The sequence below is a fragment of the Leiobunum rupestre genome, chromosome 2 (genome assembly GCF_980474605.1).
Source record: "Leiobunum rupestre chromosome 2, qqLeiRupe1.1.hap1, whole genome shotgun sequence".
NCBI lineage: Eukaryota > Metazoa > Arthropoda > Arachnida > Opiliones > Sclerosomatidae > Leiobunum > Leiobunum rupestre.
Window position 1 is genome coordinate 50165840 of NC_143385.1, and position 24568 is coordinate 50190407.

The following is a 24568-nucleotide window of genomic DNA, read 5'->3' on the forward strand; positions in this document are numbered from 1 at the left end:
ATTTTTAATTAAAAGATTAAAAGATAATATGCTGCTTTTTATATGGGTTTCGAAAGAACAAAGATAATATAACTACGTACCCTAGATTCGAAATCAAGCTCCTGGCACGTAAACGCAGGGTCTTACTGAGTTCCCGGCGGAAGTCGGAAAAAACTGCCTCCATGGAGCTGGCAGGGCTACCGACATCTAGTTAAAACGTCAAGTTTTAGTGAAAATCGCGCAGTGGTTTTTGACTCGCGGTTTTCAAGATACCAGATATTTTTGCGTTATATTGTTTTAAATCAATAATGGATCATGCCTGTAATTCTAAAAATGTTTCTAAACGAAAGAAAACTAAAGGTGAGTAATATAATCTTGGGTTATCTATTGAAATTCCTTATTTCTCGCCCTGCTATGGAGCCCGATTTTTCCGACTTCCGGCGCGAACTCAGTAAAAGCAGAGAGTGTAAAGTCGCTTCGCTACAGAGAGGCGCCTCTCTTTAAAAAATCCGTGGTACGATTTTATTCGCCGAGAATGTCCACAATTCCCGGGCGTTTGATGGCGCTAGTAGTATCTCCGGCGCGCGCTAGATTAGAGTTTGAGAAGACGCAAAAAAGGAAGAGTGTTTTAGGTATTTTTGCGAGTTTAATTTATTTTGAAATGTCTTGTTCGGCTTAAAATTGTAAATCGAATAAAAAGGTATCCACGCGTCTGTCTTTTTTTCCAAGGGATAAAGACCGGTGAATACGCGTTTTAATTTAATAAGCCTATTCTAATACATTAACATTTCTTAAAAAAGTTAAAACTTAATAGTTCTGCAGTGGCTGCAAAATGTAAACAGTGAACAGCTCCAAAATAAAACTACAGATTACTTACACTTTAACCTCGTATTTTGCGGTCTTCATTTCACCGACGATTGTTTTATGAATATCAAAACCAAAAGCAGGCTTACACCATTAGCTACACCTACTATTTTTTTTAGAAAATTGCAATGAAACCACGGTTTTCCCTAGGTAAACTGAAGGCAAAAACATATCCCGCCATGGTCTCTTACTGCCTTATGTTCATTTATAATTAATTCAAATAGTAGCAAATGAAAATGCACCTGAAGATCATGTTACAACTACAATCTGGTGTAAGGTAAACGCAGCACTACAAATGCCAAATTATGCCCTCCAAAATCAATTCAACGAAGAAAATGATAATTTATATAAAATATTCACAATGATGAACACTAGCTTTAAATGAAATTTTTTTTACAGTGGATAAAGTCAATTCCTATGAATTTAAACCCAGAACTATCTATTGAATTCTATTCCATTTAAATATATTTGTACTGAACATAATTATAGCCATTCAACTAAACATTTTGACAATAATGAAAACCATAACATTGAAGGTTTCGTAGACTTCGGTCCATATGGAAGGTCAAAATAGTACGCAAATCAGGCCCTAGTGTTCATGGTGAATGACATAAAACTGAAATTCAAACCACCAATTGGTTACTTCCCCACAAAAGATGCTTGTCACGAACAGACTTTGAAGATATTGCTTCATGATTGTGTAACTCACCTGAAACGTATTGGCCTTATTGTGAAAGCTGTAGTCTGTGACCAAGGAACAGGCAATCAAAATTTGTTCAAAAGTATGGGGATATCAGTGGAAAAGCCATTCATTGAAATTGATCCTCCACATCTCTTGAAAAGTGTGAGGAACAATTTCAAACGGTATCCCATAATAGTGGAAGGCAATCTAGTTTCTTGGGCAGTCCTAGAACATTTTATCAAAATAGACCAAGAAATTGGTAAGTTTCAAAGCTGAAACGTAAACATATCAAGTTACCAGCATTTTCTAACATGAAAGTCAGTTTACCTCCCCAAATTTGCAGTCAAAGTGTTTCTAATTCAAATGGCCTGTTCACTGGGATTAGGAGAGTTAACAATTGAAAGCACATACACAGCCCAGTTCCTCTTACACATGAACAGCCTTTTTGATTGCTGCAATAGCAGGACATTAAACAATGAAACACACTGTAAGAGAGCAATGACTGATCAATCCATCCACATACCAATGCTGAAAGAAAAATTGGAAAGGTTTAATATATGGTAGCTTCAGAACTGTAGGTATAAAACCTTACCTTGTATTGAAGGGTGGAAACTATCAATTCAGTCTTTGCTACTCCTATGGAATGATGTAAAGGATAATTTTGGTTTAAAGTTCTTAGTAACTGCAAGAATTAGTCAAGATTTTTAGAAAACTACTTAGGTTCCTTTCGCCAATAAGGAGACAATTGAGATCATCCAAATCCTCAACAATACCAGGCCGCGTACAGAGCTGCATCAGTCAATAGCCTCTTAAAACCATCAGATTCATATTGAATTGACAATTTGGATGACTTTATTTTAAACAGACTCGTTTAAAGTACCAGCTCCTGGACCATGATGAAGAATTGTCCAAATATGATAACCATTGGGTTTTGCAAGGTAAAGGACAATTCACTGACGAAGATTTAGAAATTTGCAAAGCCATTGAAAGTCCGAACCTTCTAAAAGAAAATGTTCTTAATTATATTTCAGAATATTTAATTCACCGCTGCTATTCAAAACACCAATGTTCTACCATGGTTTTGGTATATTTAATTAAGACTTGGCCAGCCCATAAAATATTCCACTTTAGATTCCACGAATTTCTTTTGATATATTAAAAAAGTACAGTTGATAATAAACTTACTTTTATATTTCTTACGAAATCAACTGTTTTACTTAAATAGTTAAAATAATTCAACATCACAGCTGACTGAGCTGAATTCAACTTTAACCTACTGAGAGCAAAATTTATTTTTCTTTGATAAGCAATTTTACAGTGCCATCGTGTGTCCGGGAACTGCAAACACCGTCGTCTGCTTCTTCAACGCTCTCATGGGGAAAAAACGTACCACGAAATTTTAACATTACGGGGATAGGAAGAGGCGCCTCTCTGTAGCGAAGCGACTTTACACTCTCTGGTAAAAGCCTCACGAGAAAACGCGCTATCGAGAAACGCCGTGATTTCGAATCTAGGGTTCTAAAGTTCTAAAGTTTATTGAGCTGGCAAAAGGCGAAGCCCATCACGCCAGAAGTAGAGTATTTACAGAAAGAAAATACAGGATAATAGTAACAGCAATAGGTTTAGTAATCTAAGCCTAAATACAGTTTTAGTTCTTTGGATAATTTTGGCCGAAGCGGGATACACTTTAAGTGATCTGGTAGCGAGTTCCAGTCCTTTACTGAAGATGGCACAAATGAGTTTCTCCGGACTGACGTCTTCATGAAAGGGAGGACATAAGAGCCACCAGAACGAGATCCTCGCGGGGGACGCTTCCAAGGCGAGACCGAAGCGCTGAGCTCGGAGTACGCCCCACCCGACTTATGGATCGCCGAGTTTATTGCCGTGAGACGCTTGACCATCCGACGCGACGTTAGAGTTGGCCAGCGGACATTCTGGAGAACCCGGGTTATACTAACGTCCCAGGAGTAGCCCACAGAGGTCGCGAACCGAATGGCCTTTCTTTGGACCATTTCCAGTTTGTGCGAACCGGCGGCCGTGGACGGAGACTACACTGAGGAGCAGTATTCTAGTATTGACAGTACATAGGATTTGACGGCAGAGGACTTGGTGGGGAAAGAGCACCCATAGAGGTGGCGTCGAAGGAAGCCGAGCGCGCGATGGGCCTGGGAGACGATGTTCGAGACATGGGCGTCCCAGGAGAGCGTGGAAGAGATAGTGACGGCCAGGTATTTGAAGTTTGAGACGTGGTCGAGGCCAACACCGTCGACCTGGTAGGCGTGACAAATTGGCGTAATGCCTGGCCGGTGCAGGCTAAGAACCTTGCATTTTTTGGCGTTTAGCTGGAGTTTCCACCGGGAGCCCCAGCTAGTGATTTGAGTTAGGTCCGCCTGGAGAGTGATGTGGTCATTTGGGGAGAGGATGACCCGGGATAGCGAGACGTCGTCGGCATATATTTAGAGCCGTGAGACAACTCCGTGCCCGATGTCGTTGACGTAGACCGTAAACAGCAGCGGGCCGAGGACCGAACCCTGCGGGACACCAGAGGTAACAGGATACCAATCGGATTCAGCTCCAGGCAAGACCACGCGAAATTCACGATCCTCCAAATAGGCAGCAACCCACGACAGAGTTGCTCCGCGAACTCCGTAGCTGCGGAGTTTGGCGAGGAGGAGCTGGTGAGGAACGGTATCGAAAGCTTTCCTGAAGTCGAGAAATATTACGTCTACTTGGGGAGCGGAGTCCAAGCCAGCGGACCATGCGTCGACACTTGCGAGTTATACGTAGTTATATTATCTTTGGAAAGAATGAATTGACTTATTTACAACTTAGAATTAAAATTAACCCTATTTTAAATTATCACATCTGAAATATTCGCGAATCAAGTCTGAGTACCTAAAAGATTACAAACTGTAACAAACACGAACAAGTGATGATTTTTTATTTTCTCACCTACTCGACAGGCGTCGCTTAAACGTAGTACCCCAGGAATACGGAACAAATGCAGGTTGTCTGCTTGGCGTTGCTTCCGTATTAACCACCCGTAAAATCTTGTGTCTAGTTCTTTATTATGTCTATGGGTACATCATGGCATTATTAGCTCGCCATCTATAAGCAATTAGGCCTAATATAGATACAAAATTTTGGAAATTCAATTATAACTGTTCGAATAAATAAATGTTTCAAAGGTCTGGATTTTTTATTTGGGTTTTAAATTTTTTTAATAAGGTTCAGGTGGTTTTAGATTTTTAGTAATGGATTTTTTCTTTTTGGTTGACTAGATGGCGATAGCGTATTCTCCAAGACTAAGAAATAACTGGTGCCATCTATTGGCTGATTTTGCTTGGTAAACTCATTGTCCTCCATACGGAAATGTACATTTTGATGAGCGACTCCCGTGGCCGCAACCTTCGTATCACGTGCGCGATGAATGGTTTCCGAATGATAACAAAGTGATGAGTGACGTAACGCTTGTTGTATCAAATGCTATTCGCCAAAAGGCAGACTGTAAATTGCTTTGCTTTCTTTCACGATGTAACGGGCTGTAAGTTGCAGGTCAGTGGACCGCGTGTGCCTATTATAACTAGTTATCTCACTTTAACCATAGATTAATCCATGATTTAACTAAAGGTTTATAACAGTCGTTACATTTTCTGAAGCACTTACTTAATATTGATGAACAAGAGCTTTAATTTGAGTGAGTTGAAATGTTTATTTAAATATTTTTAATGAAGCCTTTGCTATTTTATTTCAAAATTTAGAACAAAATATTGGCATTCAGTTACAATCTATAAAACTAACCATAAATTTTGTTAAAAATGTTTTGAGGCGTTTTGCTTTTGTGAGCTTGTTGTTTGTTTATAAATTTTTTCTTTAATCATTACATTCCAAAATGTAAAATTCGTTTTTGGTGGGCTATATTTTAAAGTAAACACAACATGAGTAACTTTAACCTTAAATTAGTGTTCCATCCATGTGAAATTGACCATTTTCCAGATATAATTACTAATTTGCCACCGTGTTCAGCAATTATTTTGTTAAATATAAATATTAAAAATTTTGTTCGTTAAATGGTTTTTAAATCATTAGCTAAGTACTAAAGCTTTGCAATTATCTTGCAGAGAGTATCTAAATATCCATATGTCATTTTTGCCTTTTTATGTCATTTTTGCCTTTTTTTGTCATGTAGGTTTGCACATTCGTCATTCCGTAGTTATTTGAATTTGACAAGTTAAATTAAAACGTGAGACATGTCAAAATTAAAGTCGGTTAAAAACTGTAGAAAGGTTTTAAATTTAAATCCTCAGTTAGCTTACGGTAAGTTTTTAGTTCCGGAAATCGGTGCTTTGGTGCATGTGAAATTTTTGACGTACGCACAAAATGGACCCGAAACTAACAGTTTAAATTTCAAAGAAGTACGACAACGATCCATACAGTCCTTCTTTAATCAGTCAGCTATTGACATATCTGCATCTAAGGTATTTATTTTTTACATTGATTTATTGATTTATAATACACTAGTTAAGAGTATTGTTTTTGTGTATTTTTAACATAAATTTCAATGATTTCATAAAAGTTTTTCTAAGGAAATATTAATGTAAAAAGTATTTTGCTTGTTGGGGTCCAGATACAAAAAAGATGAAAAAATACTAGTTTGATATCAGGGTTGTTGATTTTTTGAGTTTTTAAAATTAATAAATAATTTGAGTGCAGCGATAACGTAAACTATATTTTAAAATTTAAGTCCATTTTTTCTGAATTGAAATTGCTAAAGAACCTACTATCATACATTTTAATAAATAGATACGTGATTTAAATCGAAGATTCTTGACTTGATCTAAATCAGACAACCCTGTTGGATATCGAAGATCATTAACTATCAGTTGTGCTAAATAATTATTTAATTTGAGTGCTAAAATTTTTAATTTCATTAGAAATTTAACTATTTATGAAATATTTTATGAATCTTTAAAAACATTTTTAACTTTAATATGGAAATGTCATTGAATAGCAATAACTATTAAATGTGAAAGATCTTGTGTTTATTAGTTTCATTGGCAAGTTTTTTCGTTTAAAAACCATGTGCCAATTAAGCCTAGCTCATTTTAACTAAAATATAAAATTGTGCATATGGACAAAACAAACCACTTTTATAGGTACATTTATCTCTAATATATTGTAGCAAGTTTTTTATTACTACAAAAATAGTTTTTAGCACTTAAAATTTTCATTGAGGAACCCAGTCATATAGCCTTATTAAATAAGCCATTGCCAAAAGCATTTATTATTTATATCCTTCATGTACATAATTTTTTTGTTAATTACCCACAAAAATTTTGGCAGTAAGCCTTGAATGTAAAAATATCCGAACTGGTTTTCTTACTTTATAGTACATTTTAAAATTTCTCCTTACACAACTTTTTCACATTAATAATCAGCTAGGCTAATACCCAAGGCACCACCCTAGGCCTAAGTCATCGAGCGACTTTTAAAGCCTTTTAATTCAGGTGGCCGGGTTACAATGCGTAGGAGGGTGGTGGCAAGCCCTGCAAGCCACGCTAGCCAACAGCTCCCTACACTAACTATTACCGTTAACCTCAACAAGTTTTTATGGAAGGGGAAACCGAAGATCTCGGGGGAAAACCCCTTAAACCAGTGGGGAGAGAACTTACATAAATTGCTTCTGCTTTTTGACTCTTTTGTTTTAAGTGTCTTTTGAGGTCTTAATTTTACTGACACCATTTCAAACTGAAGTTGAATGAAAAAATGCTTTCCGTAACAGTCAGTTGCGAACCAACCAGTTTTATCCAGTTTTAACTCCTTTGGTTTCAATAACCCCCTTAAGGGAAATATCTTTAATGAATCCAGATTGTTGGGTTACCCAACACTTTAAATGAAAGTTTTTCTGTACCATTTGCCTTTAAGGTGCTTTTTCTACCAATAATCTACATTTTACTAATTGTTTGACAAATTAAATACATACTGCCTAATTTAAACTTTTGATCTGCTTACCTTTTTTTTTGCAAAATATTTTATTCGAAGAATTGTCAAGAATGGTTGTGAATAAGTGCCAAATCTTATTATAATAATTTGTACAAATTCGCAAGTTCATTTAACTACATTATTCAGTAATTTACACAAAAAATTAATAATGTTCAATAATCATTTCGAAGTTTGCTTGTTTGTACAAGAAACCCACATTTTTGTTAAGTCCCTTTTTACTTTCAAAATTTATTTTAAATAATTGTCTACTATATTATTTTATTTTATCACAAGATCTAAAAATTATAACTTACAAGTTGTGATGAATAATTTTTTTTTTAATTTCAATTCCAGACAATATTTTATGAAATTAACAATCAAGAAAAATCTACTTGGATGTATTTAAAACTTTTACTATTTTCATTATCAGTATTTATTAATGTTTCAAATTTTAATTACTTAAAATGATTTTAAAATGATGTTTCAGTGTTTATTTCTTTTTATATTATTTTTGAGTCACAAGACATTAAATTCAAAAAATATGATATAATAAAAATTTTGCAAAATGTTTTTTTATATATTAAAATATTACTTTGATGCAGTTTTTCTAGTATTTAAACCAATTTTGGAAATGTTTTCATACTGATTTTGTGATTTTAAAGTAAATTTTACTACACAGATTTTTGAATTTTCAAGATGAGCTAAATATTTCTAAAATATATTTATAAGGAAGCATTTACTAATTTCACTCGAATTTAATGGGTTCATTGCAATTTTTCCTAAAACCAGTTAGCTTTTTCAGGATCTGATAATTTAATTTTCATCTACCCATAATGTTTTACTTTTAATACAACAGTTGACATTTTTCCAAGTAAATTTTGAGAAATAGATTTTTTCTTGCAGATATGATAAATTTTGAAATTTTGCTCTTTTTCAAGTCACAAGACCGCAATCCATTGTGTAATCTCTAATCTTAAATTTTCTTTTCGCTAGCCCTCCGTTCGCCTGACTCCAGGGACGATTCTGTATTCGGGTAGAAGTCCAGATGGAAGTCATCTTTTGGTGGGTATATCATATTTCAAAATTATCTCTATCTTAAATTAGAAAACTTGGTTTTTGATGTTGCGGTTCCTTGTCTGATAAAATTGTAGGAGTGACAAGAAAGTGTAACTGTATTTTTACTGTCTGTCGGTAACTATCATTCATATGAAAATATACATGCTTGGAAATGGTCTCTTTCAAATAAAGTCATTTTATTTTGTCAAAATAATCTAGCCAGTCTACTAGCCAAAAACTGGATGTAGTTTATTACTTGCTAGGAACAGTTTATTTATTAACTAAAAATTTTAATACTTGAAAAGACAAATTTCCCAAACTGTTAGTAAACCATGAAATATCTAAGGTCTGTTGGTAGCTTCAATTGCCTCGTTGAATTTTATTAGTACACAACTACAACATATTTTGATTCTACCAAAAGATTAGTTTTTAAGGAGCATAATCTTATCCTCTTCTGGATTCACAAAAATACCTTTTTGTCATTGAGCCTTATCTCTCAAAGACATTTATAGACAATAGTAGGTTTATCTTATTGCAAAAGTTCTAAAAATAAATGACTGCTTTACTGAGTTTAACTTGTGACTCTGGTTTTTCTATTTATCGCTATAACTAATTCTTTGTTAGACCTTCGGATTCAACACTTCACTTGAATTTTCCGCAACCACCTTATCAGTCGTTTTCATGCATTTTTTTTTATATTTCCAAGGCTATATGCAAATGTTTTTACGGCCTTAAATTTATGTACCAGCAATCATCAGTATACTGCCACTTCTCAAATTCGTGCTTCCACTTGACCTGTTTAGATAACATATTTTTATAAATAATTACTTATAGTATCTAAAGTTATAAATTTATTAAAAATACTTTTTAGATTAGAAAGCCAATTTAATCCTTCACACCCCAATTTTAAATTTTAATTGAATCTATTTCTAGGATAGTTATTTAGTGCTTAAGGAATTTGAATCAATTGCTGTAGAAAATGTTTGATTTGTTAAACTTAAATAACTTAATAAAAGTATTGTACATTATTTTGATTTCCAATTACCTTTTAAGTTTTTAAAATGTGTTTTTGAGATTTTAGGAGGCTAATTCACTAATTTCTTTAATTATAACCAATTTCATGATTGATTTTGCTTTTAATATCAGAATGTTAGGGCTAGTTTAAATATAGAGTATTTTCTTAAGTCTTGTACGAAATTTATTTATAAAACCAAAATTCTAGGTTTGACTATGTGCCGAAATTTTTTTGTTAGTTAGTTCAAAAATTTCAAAGAATTACGCATTGTAAACCGACCACCGGATTTAAAGGCATTAAAAGTCGCTAGATGACTTGGGCCTAGCTGATAGCTGGTGTGATATTGCATTTATAAATACTTCCTCATCTTAACTTATATAAACTATAGTACTTTCAATAATTTTATTTTTATTATCAATTATTATAAACTATCACGAAGTTTCTATTTAAAATCCTTTAAACAACATTTTTCATTGTTTCATTAGAGGAGTGCCCAGTACCTTCAAAAAGAACTACCAGTTCGAATTGCGCATAGAATCAATGGCTTCCGTAGCCTACCTTTTATCGTGGGCTGTAACCCAACCATCATTGCTGTGGTTAGTGCATTTCGAGTCTATACAATAAAATTTTAAATTGTTGTTTTGTATGACAGTCAAAACCTTATATTTCAGCATGAACTTTACATTCGTGCATTCTACATGCTTACGGAATTTCCTGCTGTAAGTGTGCCTTAACTTTTGCTAAATCCCATTATTTTAGGTTCTAACACTTGTCCTACTATCTTAGATTTCAAATTTTGATACTGAAAAGCAGTACTGCCAGATGCTACAGCAATTGCTGGATGATCATAAGGATGTTGTCACTATGCTTGCATCGGGATTTCGTGAATGTAGGAAGCACATTCAGGTTGGTAAAAATTAAAATATTTTATTATCTTATGTTTTTTTAAATTACCTTTAACTTTATTCAGAAAGAGGAATTAGTAAGAAATTTCTTAGATCGTACTTTAACTTCAAGATTGGGTCTGAGAATGTTAGCTGAACATCATTTGGGCTTACACGAGGAAAAGGTTGGTGATATTTCAATATTTTCTTCATCGTTGTGCTCTCATTGAGACTAAAATTGTTTGTATTATTTGTAGACTAATCACGTTGGAATTATAAACGTTTCCATGAAGCCTAAGGAAATTTTGGAGAAATGGTCTGATTTTGTCAGGTGATTCTTTTATAATTTATAATACTTTTTGGGTTCATAAACTTAACTTATTTATTTTTCTTAGACAAGTTTCAATCCACAAATATGGAAAAGCACCGCCAATCAGACTCAATGGGCATTTAAACGCTTCATTTCCATACATCCAAACTCCCCTCGACTACATAATGCCTGAACTTCTGAAAAATGCTATTCGTGCCACAATTGAATCTCATTTAGATTCGCCAGAGTCCGGGCTGCCTCCTGTAACCATAACAGTTGCGAATAATGAAGTAGATTTCATTATTAGGTATGAATTTTTATTTTATGTTAAAGAGATGGTGTCAGCTGGGACAGATTTGAAATTTTGTGATAGATTTTTATGTCCAGAATTCTACAATATCTATGTTATGGCACTTAAAACAAGTTGCCGAGAGAAAGAAATTGAGAAGATTTCCTAGCTAAATACTACTGTTCCAGTTTTTTTTGGATTAAATGTGTCCATAAAATTGTGTTGATTCTTTAGGCGCGTACAATTTTGCATGCTCCCTTCAAAATAAAAACGCTCTCTCAATAACTTTAAGAGTGCATCAGGAAATAGCGAAAACCACCAATATTTACGAAAGCTTAATACATTATCAGTTGTTTTGGAAATAAGGTATTGATTTCTGTTTTTTGATAATTAAATTCCTTATTCGCAAAACAATTATGATATTATTAAAGGTAGAAATTCGATTCTGATGTTGTATTAATGTTTTCCATAAGGGTTAAAATGATTTTTTAAAATCTCGGTTATACTTGAGAATTATTTGCCCTACTATTTTATATCCAGTTTCCCTCTAAAACATTATCTCTCTAGTAGCAACCAATATAAACATCTATCAGCAAATGATGTCAATAATAGGTACCCAAGAAACGAAGGAAAGCTTACCCTTTCATTTAAAAACTTCTATTTGTTAGTGAATATTTTTTTTAAGTAAAATTGTCATTACCATTATCATTTTATATATTTTATTCAAAAATCTAATAACAAGAAAATTCTGGCACTATCTCATTAATATAATTTTCAAAAGCTAGGTCAGTAGCTTTCTAGAGCAGCAAGTCAGTTAATGTGTTTATAAACAAGTGCTACAGATTTTTCTTAAATTTCGCAGAATTTCTGACCGAGGTGGTGGAATCTCTCACAATCTCCTTCCACGTGTGATGCAATATCATTTTACAACTGCTGGTGACAGTACGGATCATCGATTAGATGGCGGAATCTTTGGTGGCATAATGATGGATGCTAATGAAGGCCCAGCTGCTGGACCCATGCATGGGTTTGGCTTTGGACTACCAACTTCAAAGGCATATGCAGAATATTTGGGTGGAAGTTTAACTTTAGAGTCAATGCAGGGTATCGGGACTGACGTTTATTTACGTCTCCGACATATTGATGGAAAGCACGAAAGCTTTCGTATATAATGTCTTTTGTAAACTGTCAAAGTTTGTAACGGAATTCACATGGCTACAAGTTGTTTTAATAATAGATGTTAGTGTATGAATTAGGGGTGTGCGAGTCCTCTTTTTATGGTTTCGAGTCGAGTCAAGAGTATTGTTCTCCGAAGTCCTTGAGTCTTTAAGAATTAGTTTGAGTCTTAATTTTCTGGTCAAGCCCAATTAGTGTTAACTGTACAGAACCACTTCTAACAGAGGACTCACCACTATCCGTAATCGGTGTACAGGCCTGTAGCTTTGACTGTACTAAAGTGATTTAGGAAATAGTAGGTAGTAGTTTAAGTAAACTAACCAAAACTGAAATCGGAAAAGATGCTGGCTTGGTGAGTCAAGCAATCTCCGTTAAACCAAAGGACAAACCAACCATAAAAATATAAACAACTACCATAGTGTGATTATGGGATTTCACCTGGTGGTGCGTCGTTGAATGCAATTAAGCATTAAATAAATGAGGAAAAAACGAGGTCTTTGGACTTGTCCAAAAATTAGGGACTCTTAGGACTCTTCAAAAAATAAAGGATTGTGGAATATTTATTACCTCGAGTCCACTTGGAGTAATTTTTAAGCCTTGTCAAAGGACTCGGGTACTCAAAGGGGTAATATATTAAGACTTCGCACTCGAGACCATTACTTGCACAGGCCTAATATGAATACTTTAAATGAAAAGTATTTGTATGTGGTCACAATTTTCATTTATGGTAATTTTACAGAATCTCTAAATTTCTAATTTGAAACGTGATATTTTAAGTGTAAATATTGTGTAACCCCAATGTTCCAATACCTTTAAAAATTTCTTCTTGTAATGTATGAAAGTAATACCTAAGAAATCGAGGCAAATGGATGTATTGTACTACGTTGTATGGTAAACGGTTAGTACTACCATAAGTAACATAATATTCCACGTAAAACTTGTAGAGGTTAACTAATAATGGTAGGTGTAGGGAGCTGTTGGCTCTAGTGGCATGAAGGGTTTGCTACCACCCTCCTACTCATTGTAACACAGCCACCTGTTCAAAGGCATTAGAAGTCGCTGGATGACTTAAGCCTAAGGTGGTGCCTTAGGTATTAGCCGAGCTGATTATTATTATTACTAACTTTTCTCCCTCAGTGTTTTTATACTGATTTTACAATTCGCAACAAGTTATCAGACTTAACAAACCCCAAAACGTTGCTATTAGTCTTTGGAACTGCCAGGTTATGATGACAGAGTGATTACCATACTGACTGATTAGCCAAAACCGAGTGAAAAGTAAAAATAATGCTTACTTTGGCCAAATAGTTATTAATTATTGAACTGTAACATGTAATTAGACTTATATTTACTTAGGTTGTTCTTTACAATTTGCGAAATGAGTTCCGGCTCATATATATCACTGTCACACAAACCTGACTACTATGTTACAACCAACAAAATTGGGAGTTATGAAGTTCCCTATACTTAAACTTCCACACTATCATTATTCAGTTGTTCAGTGTTATATTTGTGTATTATGTTGCTTATGGTACTATTGAAGGACAACTAGCTTAAAAAAATTAACGAACAATAATTGATGAATAACTGATAAATGTTAATTTTATTTATTATGTAAGAAAAGGTGTAGGTTTTGGCTAAATGACTGTATACTTAAGTGCTCAAAGCACCAGTATATTGATCCATTGCAAATGCTTGAAATGTTGATTGAATTTTCAAAATAGTTAACGTAATATCAACACTTAAATATAGCCCAATGATCACTGCCTTTGAAATAATTTAACATTTACACTATCTTGATGCAAAACACATGTTAACTTATTTGGTCTTCTAAAGACGGATTTAAATTGTATTTTTCCATAGCCAAACATTGAGTTAAGCAACAAAAAATATTTTTAATACTTGTAATTTTATATAAAGGATTTTATAATTTCTAATTTTCATTTTTAATTTAAGAGAAGCTATAGTTATTGGCTCACAGCATAATATACTTAGGCCTAAATATCGGGAAATTTAAGATACACATGCATTAAACTTGACATGCAGAATTCAACGAAATTTTTAGTTTTAATGCCTTTTTTAATCCTTCTATGAAAATAAGTAATATAAGGGATACTTTATATTATTAACCTTTCAACTGTGCGTAGTGGGTATGACATAAAAATTTTCCACATGATCCCTGATAAAACTGGTGTTAAGTCAAATGGGATACCAAATATGTTTAATCCATGACATTTCCAAATATTTAATTCAGTATTATAGATTTCTATACCTAACCATTCAGCATGTATCAGCAAAATATAATGTTGGAGGTCATTTTCCAGGGTGGTGGTACATTGTGGGTGTGGAACAAGGTGAATAATTGGGATAACATTTCCGCAAATGGCCTTTGGTCAAACTCGTCTATAAATACTCTTAATTTTATTAAACTTTTTCCTGTTCTAAACTAAGAAAGTAAATATGAACCTACTGGAAATCAACCTGTGATTTAAAAAAAAATTGGTAAAGGAAAAATTGTGAGAGAAACAAAGAAAAGATAGCATATAATTCTTTAATATCAACTATGTCCTCAGTCTTGTTGCAGATGATAGAAACAAGTTGTCTTGCATTGGACTTCTGGACATTTTCTTGAGGGAGGCCTACACTTTCAACTCGTATCTGAGGCTTTCTTGACTATTCTGGTGTTGCTTACTAATTGTTTCACAATTTTTTGCCGGTGAGAAATTAAGAATTTTTTGGTCCTCGGTGTAGAATTTTTAAGGTGATGGTACATGTGTTGGATCAAAGAACTTTTCTGAATGAATCTTGACTTGCAGAAAGTGCAATGGTGAGGCCGTTCACCTGTGTGAATTTTGGTGTGGCGATTCAATGCACTTTTATCATTAAAGGAATTATTGCAATGGTCACATTTGAAAGGTCTTTCATTAGCGTGTGTTCGCAGATGAGTAACCATATTGCCTTTTTGGCTAAATTTCAAGGAACAAATATCACACTGAAATGGTTTTTGACCAGTGTGTGTTCGTTGGTGAAGTAACAATGCTTCTTTCCTTTTAAATGCGGAGTCACAATCGGTGCATTGAAATGGCCGTTCACCTGTGTGAATACGCAAATGAGCAATCAAATTGCTTTTAACACTGAATGAGGTGGTGCAATGATCACACGTAAAAGGTTTTTGACCATTGTGCTTTCTGCTGTGTTTTATTAAGTCACACTTTTTTCCACAAATGTAGTCGCATTGAGTACATTTCCACAGTTTTTTTCTTGAATTCTTCACAGAGGAAGGGCCTATTTCCAGTTCAACTAAATTTTCATTACTTGGAGTTGGATTTTCTGAAAGTATACATAGGTTTACACTTGTTTCAGGTGAGGGTTGGTTGATATTTCCAAGAATATTAGTTTGTTCCATCATCATGGTATCGGAGTTCAAATTAACATTTTGTTGAGCGAAGATATTTTCCATGATTGGCTTTTTTGCATTTTGCTTCTCAGAAGAAACATATTTTTTGGTTGTGACTGTTGAATTTTTGAGGTGATGATACATGTGTGTGATCAACGAACTCTTCTGAATGAAGCTTGACTTGCAGAAAGTGCATCGGTGGGGTCGTTCACCAGTATGAATTTTTCGATGGCGATTCAAAGTGCTTTTTTCATTAAACGAATAGTTACAATGGTCACATTTAAAAGGTCTTTTATTAGCGTGCGTTCGCAGATGAGTAACCAAGTTTCCTTTCTGGCTAAATTTTAAGGAACAAATATCACACTGAAATGGTTTTTGACCAGTGTGTGTTCGTTGGTGAAGTAACAATGCTTCTTTCCTTTTAAATGCGGAGTCGCAATCAGTGCATTTAAATGGTCGTTCACCTGTGTGAATTCTGAGATGAGTTATTAAATTGCTTTTAACACTGAAAGAGGTTGTACAATGGTCGCATGTAAAAGGTTTCTGACCACTGTGCTTTCGGTTGTGTTTTATAAAATCACACTTTTTTCCACAAGTGTAGTCACATTGAATACATTTCCACAGTTTTTTACTTGAATTCTTCACACCTACTGACTTTGTACTTGTTGAAGAGATATCATAGATGTTTTGTTCAATATTACTTTGATCCATCAACTCGGGCATTAAAGATTATCCTTGGTATAAATCCAACACCGTCTACCTGTTGGAAAAATAGTTTTGATAGCCATCATCTAAATATAAACTAGAATTTCTTGTAATAATAGGCAGTCGGTTCTAACATGGATTAAACACTATTCCATGGTTCTAACTTCTAAGTCAGTTTCTTCTTGGATTAATAATAGGTCCAAGGTTTCTTGGTCACGTTTTTTCCGTAAGCCTTGTACATTTTTCTTCTAACCGCCTAAAATATATTTAGGAAAATACGAAATCATCAACTTACTTTAAAATACTTGGAAACCACTTAAAATCTAGACAAAAAATATATACATTGAGTCAAAATATGTCGTTTATTTCGACAAATTAACAAATTTCAAACCAAATTTATCGCACTGAGAAAATGACTAATTTGGAAGGAAAACAATTATAGTGAGGTAGAACCAGTGAAAATAAAAATTGTTTTTAAATTAGACAAGTCCTAAGGCTATGATGCTCCTCAAGAAGCGCATTTTTCAAACTATGCCAAAATAAACGTTTTGAAATATGTAATTTATTTTATTAAGTGAGATAAAACATGTTTTTCATAAACGTTCTACGAATTTAAAAAAAAAAAAATTATAGAAGTACACTTTCGCTTTTATACCTGTGTACATGAAAACCTAAATTGGAATGAGGTTTTGATGCACCATATTACACTGGAATAAGTCTGTCAAGTGATGTTACTTTACCATGAATTTTCTTCTCATGCTTTATCAATTCTTCCCTCTCAAATGAAACATGACTGCAGAAAGAACATAGATATTTTTTATCGCCACGTGTAACCTGTATTCTTTGTTGCAAAATGTTAAACTTCTTTGATCTGCAAGTATTTTTGAGTTGGGGATGCCAAATTTCATTCTCATGTGCTCTTATATGTATCTTCAAAGTACTCATTTCTCTAAAAGCAAGGTGGCAAATGGAACATTTGAAAAATTTCATTTTGGTGTGTGATTTTTGGTGTAGTTGCAACTGGTGTTCATCAGTGCAATAGTAACTACACCACATGCACAAAAATCTTTTTTCATTGTGTATGGTTTGGTGCACATCTAATTGCGCCTTCATTGTAAAATTTGAGAGGCAAGTGGGACATTTGAAGAATTTCTCAACCTGTGGTGGTTTATAATTTATTATAATCAATCCATGAACTTTCCTAACATGCTTGTCTAAAATGGTTTCACTTTTGAACTTGAAATCGCACCATGTACATGAAAATGTTTTATTTTCCGTATTTTCGTGCATTGTCAATGGCTCATTGTATTTCCCTGAACAAGTATTTTGCAAGCATTTGTATTCTTTTACAGTGGTATTAACCTTTTTATGACGTATCAAATTGGCTTGTTTCCTAAATTTATGAGTGTACAAAGTACATTTCAATGGTTCATCAATTGTATGAATCATTTGATGTTGCCTTAAAAGGTCTTTTTGTTTGAAGAAGCGGTTGCAAGATGAACACGAAAACAGTTTTTCTTTGGCGTGTACCATGGTCTGTTTCAACTCTCTGTTGGATTGTCCATCACTGTGCATTTTCTGGTGTTGAGTCAAATTGCCAGCATTAGCACTGGCATAGCTGCAAAAAATGCATTTGAAAGGTCGTTCTTCTAAATGTTCTTTGTTTTCGTTGCAGGTGTATTTGCTATAGCTACCCTTAAATTTTTTCAAGTGACTAATTTGATGTGCTTGTAAGGCTGGTTTCCATTGGGTTTTGTAATCGCACCATTTACACCTTAATTCTTTGTGATTCTTTTCATGTTTTCTGAGGAGGTAGGAAGTAGTTGTAGAATACTTGCAGAAAAAGCACTTGTAAGGTTTGAATGAGGTATGCTTCCATTCATGTGCCATTAGCTGCTGCTTGTACTTGGAAGTGTAATCACATATCAGGCATTTAAAAATTACTTTGTCTGTCTTCTTCTTATTTATATATTTTAATGTAGTTTTGTGGTTGTATGTTTCACCATCATTATTAGACATCGAGTCAGATATACTACTGAGATGTGAAATGTTCTGTAGAAATAAAAATTATTTATAGCTTTAATAAATAATAGAAAAATTTTTCCCACTCAAAAGCAATTGTTAACTATGTTAGGGCTAACAACAACATTCCCACACGATCTAAATTACTCTTGTATTGCTGTTAAACAGGCCTCAGGCTTGTTGGAATGCAGGTTATAAATATATTTTATAAGTATTATTATTATTGTTATTAAAACACAACGCTCTAATACCAATTTCTCAGGTGTTCAACGTTACCTTGTTTAAGTATAGTGAGGCAGCAGCTTTCCATTAAAAACCTCCCGTCGGCGAGCTACAAAGGTGTTCTCAATATTTTAACTTTTCGAAAAATCTTACCACTAAAAATTTTGTCATTTAAAAATTTTACTATTATTATACTTGTACTATACGAAATAAAATGCTGGTATCATACAAATAAATAGAAAACTTAGATTGTAATAGCACTAGGTCCTAACCTTAAACCACTTGACTCTTTATTAAAGTTTTTCTAACCAGAATTCTTAAAGTTGGAAAACATCAAATTCACGGTGCATTGGAGTACCTGACGAAAAATAATTAAGCTATGGGCGTAACTACGTCGTTAAATATTAGAAATGGCTTTACGTTAAAAACGATCTAATCCACTAAAAACTTCGTTCACTATAATAATAACCAAAAACTCATAGTTACGTAATAGCATGAATCTATTTAACCCATGAATATTCAACTGGAATACCCTAGGTCACCTCTGGCGACGCGTGGGGCGGAGCCAATTTATAGTGACGGAGTCGAAGTAGAACTCAGCTGTGTCAGCTGTTATTTATAAGCAGTCGAAGCGTTAGTTCCTAAAATGACGCGTTATGGTTATGTTTCCTTTTTGCAGTACTTATCATTAATCTATTTAAATAAATAGATCTATTTCATATTATTATTAGAATAGATTTTATTAGAATAAAATGATAACAGAGCATTTATTATTTAATAATAATATGGCAAACGTTGACTCAGGTTTTCTTCCAAAGTTTCACCGAGGCTTAACTTTTCAGAGATAGTTTGTATGTTTAAATTGTTATAAATCTCACAGACACTCGATAGCATAAGATTGCTTTCAAAATATCGGAGTAACATTCCTTTTTAATTTATATTTTTATACTAGAAAGAATTATAACTGTAAAGCTTAAACGTGAACCGTACCTGAGAAGTCATTTCGCGGCTATTCTGCTCTCGTAAACTATCTGGCGCTAAAATGACATCATTTCCGAATTCGTTCTTATTGGCTTAAAGAGTAAATCACTCGTATGGCGCGAAAATAGGCTCCGCCCCACGTTCCCTCAGAGTATACCGTGGCTAATGATAGAGTTGGATATTCATGGGTTAAATAGATTCATGGTAATAGTACGGGTAAAAGAGGGTAGCTCACCGGCAAAATTCGTCCCAACTTGCAATGTGGCCTAAAAGTTATATTTTGATGTCTACTTTAAGGATCCGATGAGTCCGCAACGATGCGGGGTGGACAACACAGTTTTTGGGGGGGCAGGAGGGGGCAGTTGCCCCCTAAATTTGCTTTCACCGAATTGAGCCGTGTTTGGTGTTGTTCCCGATGGTACATTTCACCCTGAGTCGAATGCGACCCACCACATGCCCGTAAGATGAACCGTTTCCGAGTTATGGCCGAATTTGTACTGAATCGCGTGGTTTTTTCTCTAATATGAAAAAAAAATCCCCAAATGTTAAATTTAGCAATCCGGTCAAGTTGGGTATCGTTTTTGTAGTATGTTTTAACGTTGAGTCGAATGAGACACGCCGCGGATCGCTGGGACTAATAGTTTCGGAGGTATGACCAAAAGTACACTAAACAAAGGTTTTTTTTTCGGAATTTCACTAAATGTTGAAAAGGTATATCAACCATTTGGCCAGGACCAACCATACTTTCGGATCGTACGTATTATTTTCTGCCGAATCGAATGAGACCAACCGCAATTCCGTAGGATGAATAGTTTCCGATCTATAACAAAATATGTTCGAACCATAAATGGTGTTTTTTTTCAAAAAGTTCGAAAATATTCATTTAAACCACCACCCGTGTCTACAAATTTCTCCCCGGACGACCACAATGTATTCATCTTACATACTACTAAGTGCTGAATCGAATGAGACCAACCGCAGCGCCGTGGATTGAATAGATAACGAGTGATGACGGAATTTACATTAGATAATTGACATTTAATCCTCAAAGAGGTTCTGAAAATGTGTTTTTTCATTTTTTTAAGTTAATTTTTAACATCATTGTTGTGTGTTTGCTACAAGAAATGATGAAGATATGTTTAAAAACAGGTACAATCGAACACATTTTTACTTAGTTGACATTTGCATCAGACAATACAACTAAATAGAAGGAATTAATAATAATAAATAATATATCTGAAATTTCTATGGCATTTTTTGGGGCAGTAAAAAATTCAAGTAGAAACGTTTAAAACGAAGATGGCGCGACTAAAGAATATCAATATGACGTCTTGCAACGTCACATATGCTTTTGGTAGTAAACATTAATCGAATACAATGATGTTTAAAAATAAATTATAAATAAATTAAAAAAAGAAAAAAACATTTTCAGAACCTGTTTGAGGATTCAATGTCAATTATCTAATGTAAATTCCGTCATCACTCTTTATCTATTCATTCCACGGCGCTGCTGTTGGTCTCATTCGATTCAGCACTTACAAGGAGGGTACCCGAGGTGTTTATTGCCGATTTAGTTCAAAGTCGGCCGTAATGTAGACCTATATGAGATATGAAATTTCCCAAAAGGAGACGTTGCACTACCCATTCGATTTGCCATGGCAACCGAAAATGTTTTTGACCACTTACAACCAAAATAAGATTTTTTCCTTATTTTACCCAAAATTTGTTACAAATTTACCCTAAAAATGTTTCAATTTACCCAAACTTGATGAAATTTACCTAAATGTGGTCCAAATTACAAATTTCGTGATTTTCAAAATTTTTCAAAATTTTCGTAGCTGTGAAAACGAGAAAATCCCATGCTTTTTTAAATGGAGATTTTATTGTTTTAAGTTATCAAAAACATTTTCGGTTGCCATAGCAAATCGAATGGGTAGTGCAACGTCTCCTTTTGGGAAATTTCATATTTCATATAGGTCTACATTACGCCCGACTTTGAACAAAATCGACAATAAACACCTCGGGTACTCTCCTTGTTAGTACATTGTGGGAGAAATTTGTAGACATGGGTGGTGGTTTAAATGAATATTTTCGAACTTCTTGAAAAAAACACCATTTATGGTTCGCACATATTTTTTTATTGCTCGGAAACTATTCATCCTACGGAATTGCGGTTGGTCTCATTCGATTCGGCACAAAATAATACGTACGATCCGAAAGTATGGTTGGTCCTGGCCAAATGGTTCAACATTTAGTGAAATTCAAAAAAAACCTTTGTTTAGTGTACTTTTGGTCATACCTCCGAAACTATTAGTCCCAGCGATCCGCGGCGTGTCTCATTCGACTCAACGTTAAAACATACTACAGAAACGATACCCAACTTGACCGGATTGCTAAATTTAACATTTGGGGATTTTTTTTCATATTAATTACAAATTCGGCCATAGCTCGGAAACGGTTCATCTTACGGGCATGTGGTGGGTCGCATTCGACTCAGGGTGAAATGTACCAAATTTAGGGGGCAACTGCCCCCTCCTGCCCCCCCAAAAACTGTGTTGTCCACCCCGCATCGTTGCGGACTCATCGGATCCTTAAAGTAGACATCAAAATATAATTTTTAGGCGACAACGACTGCTATGGGGAAAAAATGCTGGTCCTGTGATTGTCCGAAGCCGTCAAAATAACCTATGCGAAGCGCGCGTAAAAGGCGAGAAAGTATAAACCGCCCGAAGCCTGGCGCCCGGTGAACACCCGGTGAACCTGGAAGCGCGCGCAAAAGGGGACCGCGTGTATAAAGGGAGAGAGTAGGGAGAGAAAGAAGCCAGATAGCGCGCGTATAGAGGGAACCTGGCAGCGCAGCGCGCGTAAAAGGCGAGAGAGTAGAAACCGTCCGAAGCCTGGGTCTAATAGTATCGCTAGATAGCGTGTGTGTAAGGCGACTTTCGATAGAGAACCTGGCAGTGCACGTAAAGTGTGTGTAAGAGGGGAGGGGATGGAAAGGCTTTTTTATGCATTGCGGGAGAGAGGGAGATGAGATGAATGAAAGGCGGTTTTTTATGCATTTTTTTTTTAATTCTGTCCAAAATGAAATTCTTGGTTTCCACAACTTCAATTTCAATGACTCTACTGCCTAATTTTACAACTATTTCCCCAGACATTAAAGTAATTGGAATGAAATTGTCCATTTCGTTGAATTCATCGTCGCTGTCGAACGCTGGGTCCTCCAAAAGGTTTCTCCTTTGGAAATAATGAATTATTTGTAGATCGTTACATTTGTAAATAAGTTATTTCATTATTTATTTTAGTTAGTTCTTCATATATTTTAATTAGGTATTTAATTAGTTCTTTCTATATTTTAATTAGGTATTTAATTAGTTCTTTATATATTTTAATTAGGTATTTAATTAGTTTTTAGGTAATTAACTACTAATTTTTTTGTTAGGGGTTGTTTGTGGCGATTGAGTAGCGAAGGTAGGATTTGTTTTGGCAGCAACGTTTTGGGGAGAGGCACGATTTGTTTTTTCTCCAACGGTTTTAACAGGCGTTGCTCCTACGGTTTTAACAGGCGTTATTCCTACGGTTTTAACAGGCGTTACTCCTACGGTATGCTCTTATTTCACGTCTCGCTCGCTCCGCTCAAGTCTGTGTCAAAAATACCCTTTGGGGTTTTGTGACGTCCTAGTTAAATAAAAATCCAAAAACGTTGAAGTGGTTCATGTGAAAAAAATCCAGCAAAAACCTTTGGGAATTCTGCGAGCTTGGATCGGATGGATCCTGTAAGAATCGTCTGAGCTTCTACCGATATGTTATGGCGCTAGCGGTTTGCCGTAGTCAATGAATGGCCGCTGATTGGCTGAAGCATAAGCAAAGACTATATAAGCATTAGTCGTTGCTACAAAATGTCTTGGCGTCAGGTTCTCCCTTAGACCGGAGCATTCTAGGTTGGAGTATAAGATTTCTATGTGAAGCGGTAACGAGTCGTTATGAGAGAGATATAATAAGGCCCCTGGCGAATCAAACGCGAGAGCTTTCACGTCACCGGATTTAACGTCATTTAAAGCGGTATAAGCGTTTTTGGCCCAACCCATAATGTTCCGCCAAAAAATACCACAGTGGATATATTCATTCCAAGTAGCGTTATGGATTCCTGCCGAAACCTATAGGAATGACGTTTTGACAGGAAATACGGAAAGTGCCTTCAATCAAAGTGAGTCTTCCCGAAAAAATTCAATTCCACGTTTCACTTTTAAACATACGATCATTAAACAAGTTGGCAAGCTTGCCAAAATATACCTCTCCTCGGAAGAATTGTCCCTAGTGGTATTAATTTCTCGAGATGACCCTTAAAGATATATACGCAATTCAGAGTTATTTACTAAAACCGTAATCCCGGTTCCATCCCGCCCGGTATAAAATTTTAATTATAATTAAAATGATTGAGACAAAACAACCGAGTATAATTTATTCAGAATATTATAAATTAAGTAGTTACAACAGTGAGTTAGACGTACTAAAACAATGCACAATTGAATTTATCCCTTTTTACAGTACAAGTTTATCAGTTGAATATAATACGAAGCAAATTTTAATGAAAGAAATATCTACAGATGGTATTTGTATTTTTCTCGCTTACGAAATACTTGCCGCATCTTTAACGCTCATTTTATTTCAACACTCGTAGACTTCCAGTTGACGTTGTGACACATACCACATGAAAAAGACCAATACCATCCAATTTCAATATCATATAATGACTCGCACACCCAGGAAATCATTGACTGCGTTAGAAATCGTAGATATCCAAATCTCCACACCAAATGTATTTACAAGAAGCAAAAACCTTACCATCAACAAAGCACAGAGAGCCACTTGACTAACCGACAGCTCTTAAAGCAATAAACGTTAAATTATCGCCTTTGCATTAACACAACTATATGTATATAGGTCGATAAGAAAAACCGTAAATAAATAACAAAAAACTAACAAAGTGGACCACCCACAGGG

General features: G+C 34.8%; 3 protein-coding genes across 3 annotated transcripts; 1 reads left to right on the top strand and 2 right to left on the bottom strand.

Annotated features, from left to right (window-relative positions):
• The first annotated feature begins 4933 nt into the window (after nucleotides 1–4933).
• On the top strand, nucleotides 4934–14174 carry LOC149957799 (branched-chain alpha-ketoacid dehydrogenase kinase-like). The gene is made up of 10 exons (XM_090165737.1): nucleotides 4934–5222; nucleotides 5715–6003; nucleotides 8501–8569; nucleotides 10064–10174; nucleotides 10250–10297; nucleotides 10365–10484; nucleotides 10549–10647; nucleotides 10720–10793; nucleotides 10858–11079; nucleotides 11924–14174. The coding sequence occupies exons 2-10, from the start codon at nucleotides 5776–5778 to the stop codon at nucleotides 12231–12233; spliced, it is 1281 nt and encodes a 426-aa protein (XP_090021863.1). The 5' UTR covers nucleotides 4934–5222; nucleotides 5715–5775; the 3' UTR covers nucleotides 12234–14174.
• A 74-nt stretch (nucleotides 14175–14248) lies between these two features.
• Nucleotides 14249–18767, bottom strand: LOC149957800 (uncharacterized). Its single transcript, XM_090165738.1, has 2 exons — nucleotides 18638–18767; nucleotides 14249–16394 (listed from the first exon to the last, which is right to left on the bottom strand). The coding sequence occupies exon 2, from the start codon at nucleotides 16355–16357 to the stop codon at nucleotides 14885–14887; it is 1473 nt and encodes a 490-aa protein (XP_090021864.1). The 5' UTR covers nucleotides 16358–16394; nucleotides 18638–18767; the 3' UTR covers nucleotides 14249–14884.
• Nucleotides 16967–18940, bottom strand: LOC149957801 (zinc finger Y-chromosomal protein-like). The gene is made up of 2 exons (XM_090165739.1): nucleotides 18863–18940; nucleotides 16967–18391 (listed from the first exon to the last, which is right to left on the bottom strand). Exon 2 carries the CDS (start codon nucleotides 18356–18358, stop codon nucleotides 17042–17044), a length of 1317 nt encoding a protein of 438 aa, XP_090021865.1. The 5' UTR covers nucleotides 18359–18391; nucleotides 18863–18940; the 3' UTR covers nucleotides 16967–17041.
• Between the last annotated feature and the right edge of the window lie 5628 nt (nucleotides 18941–24568).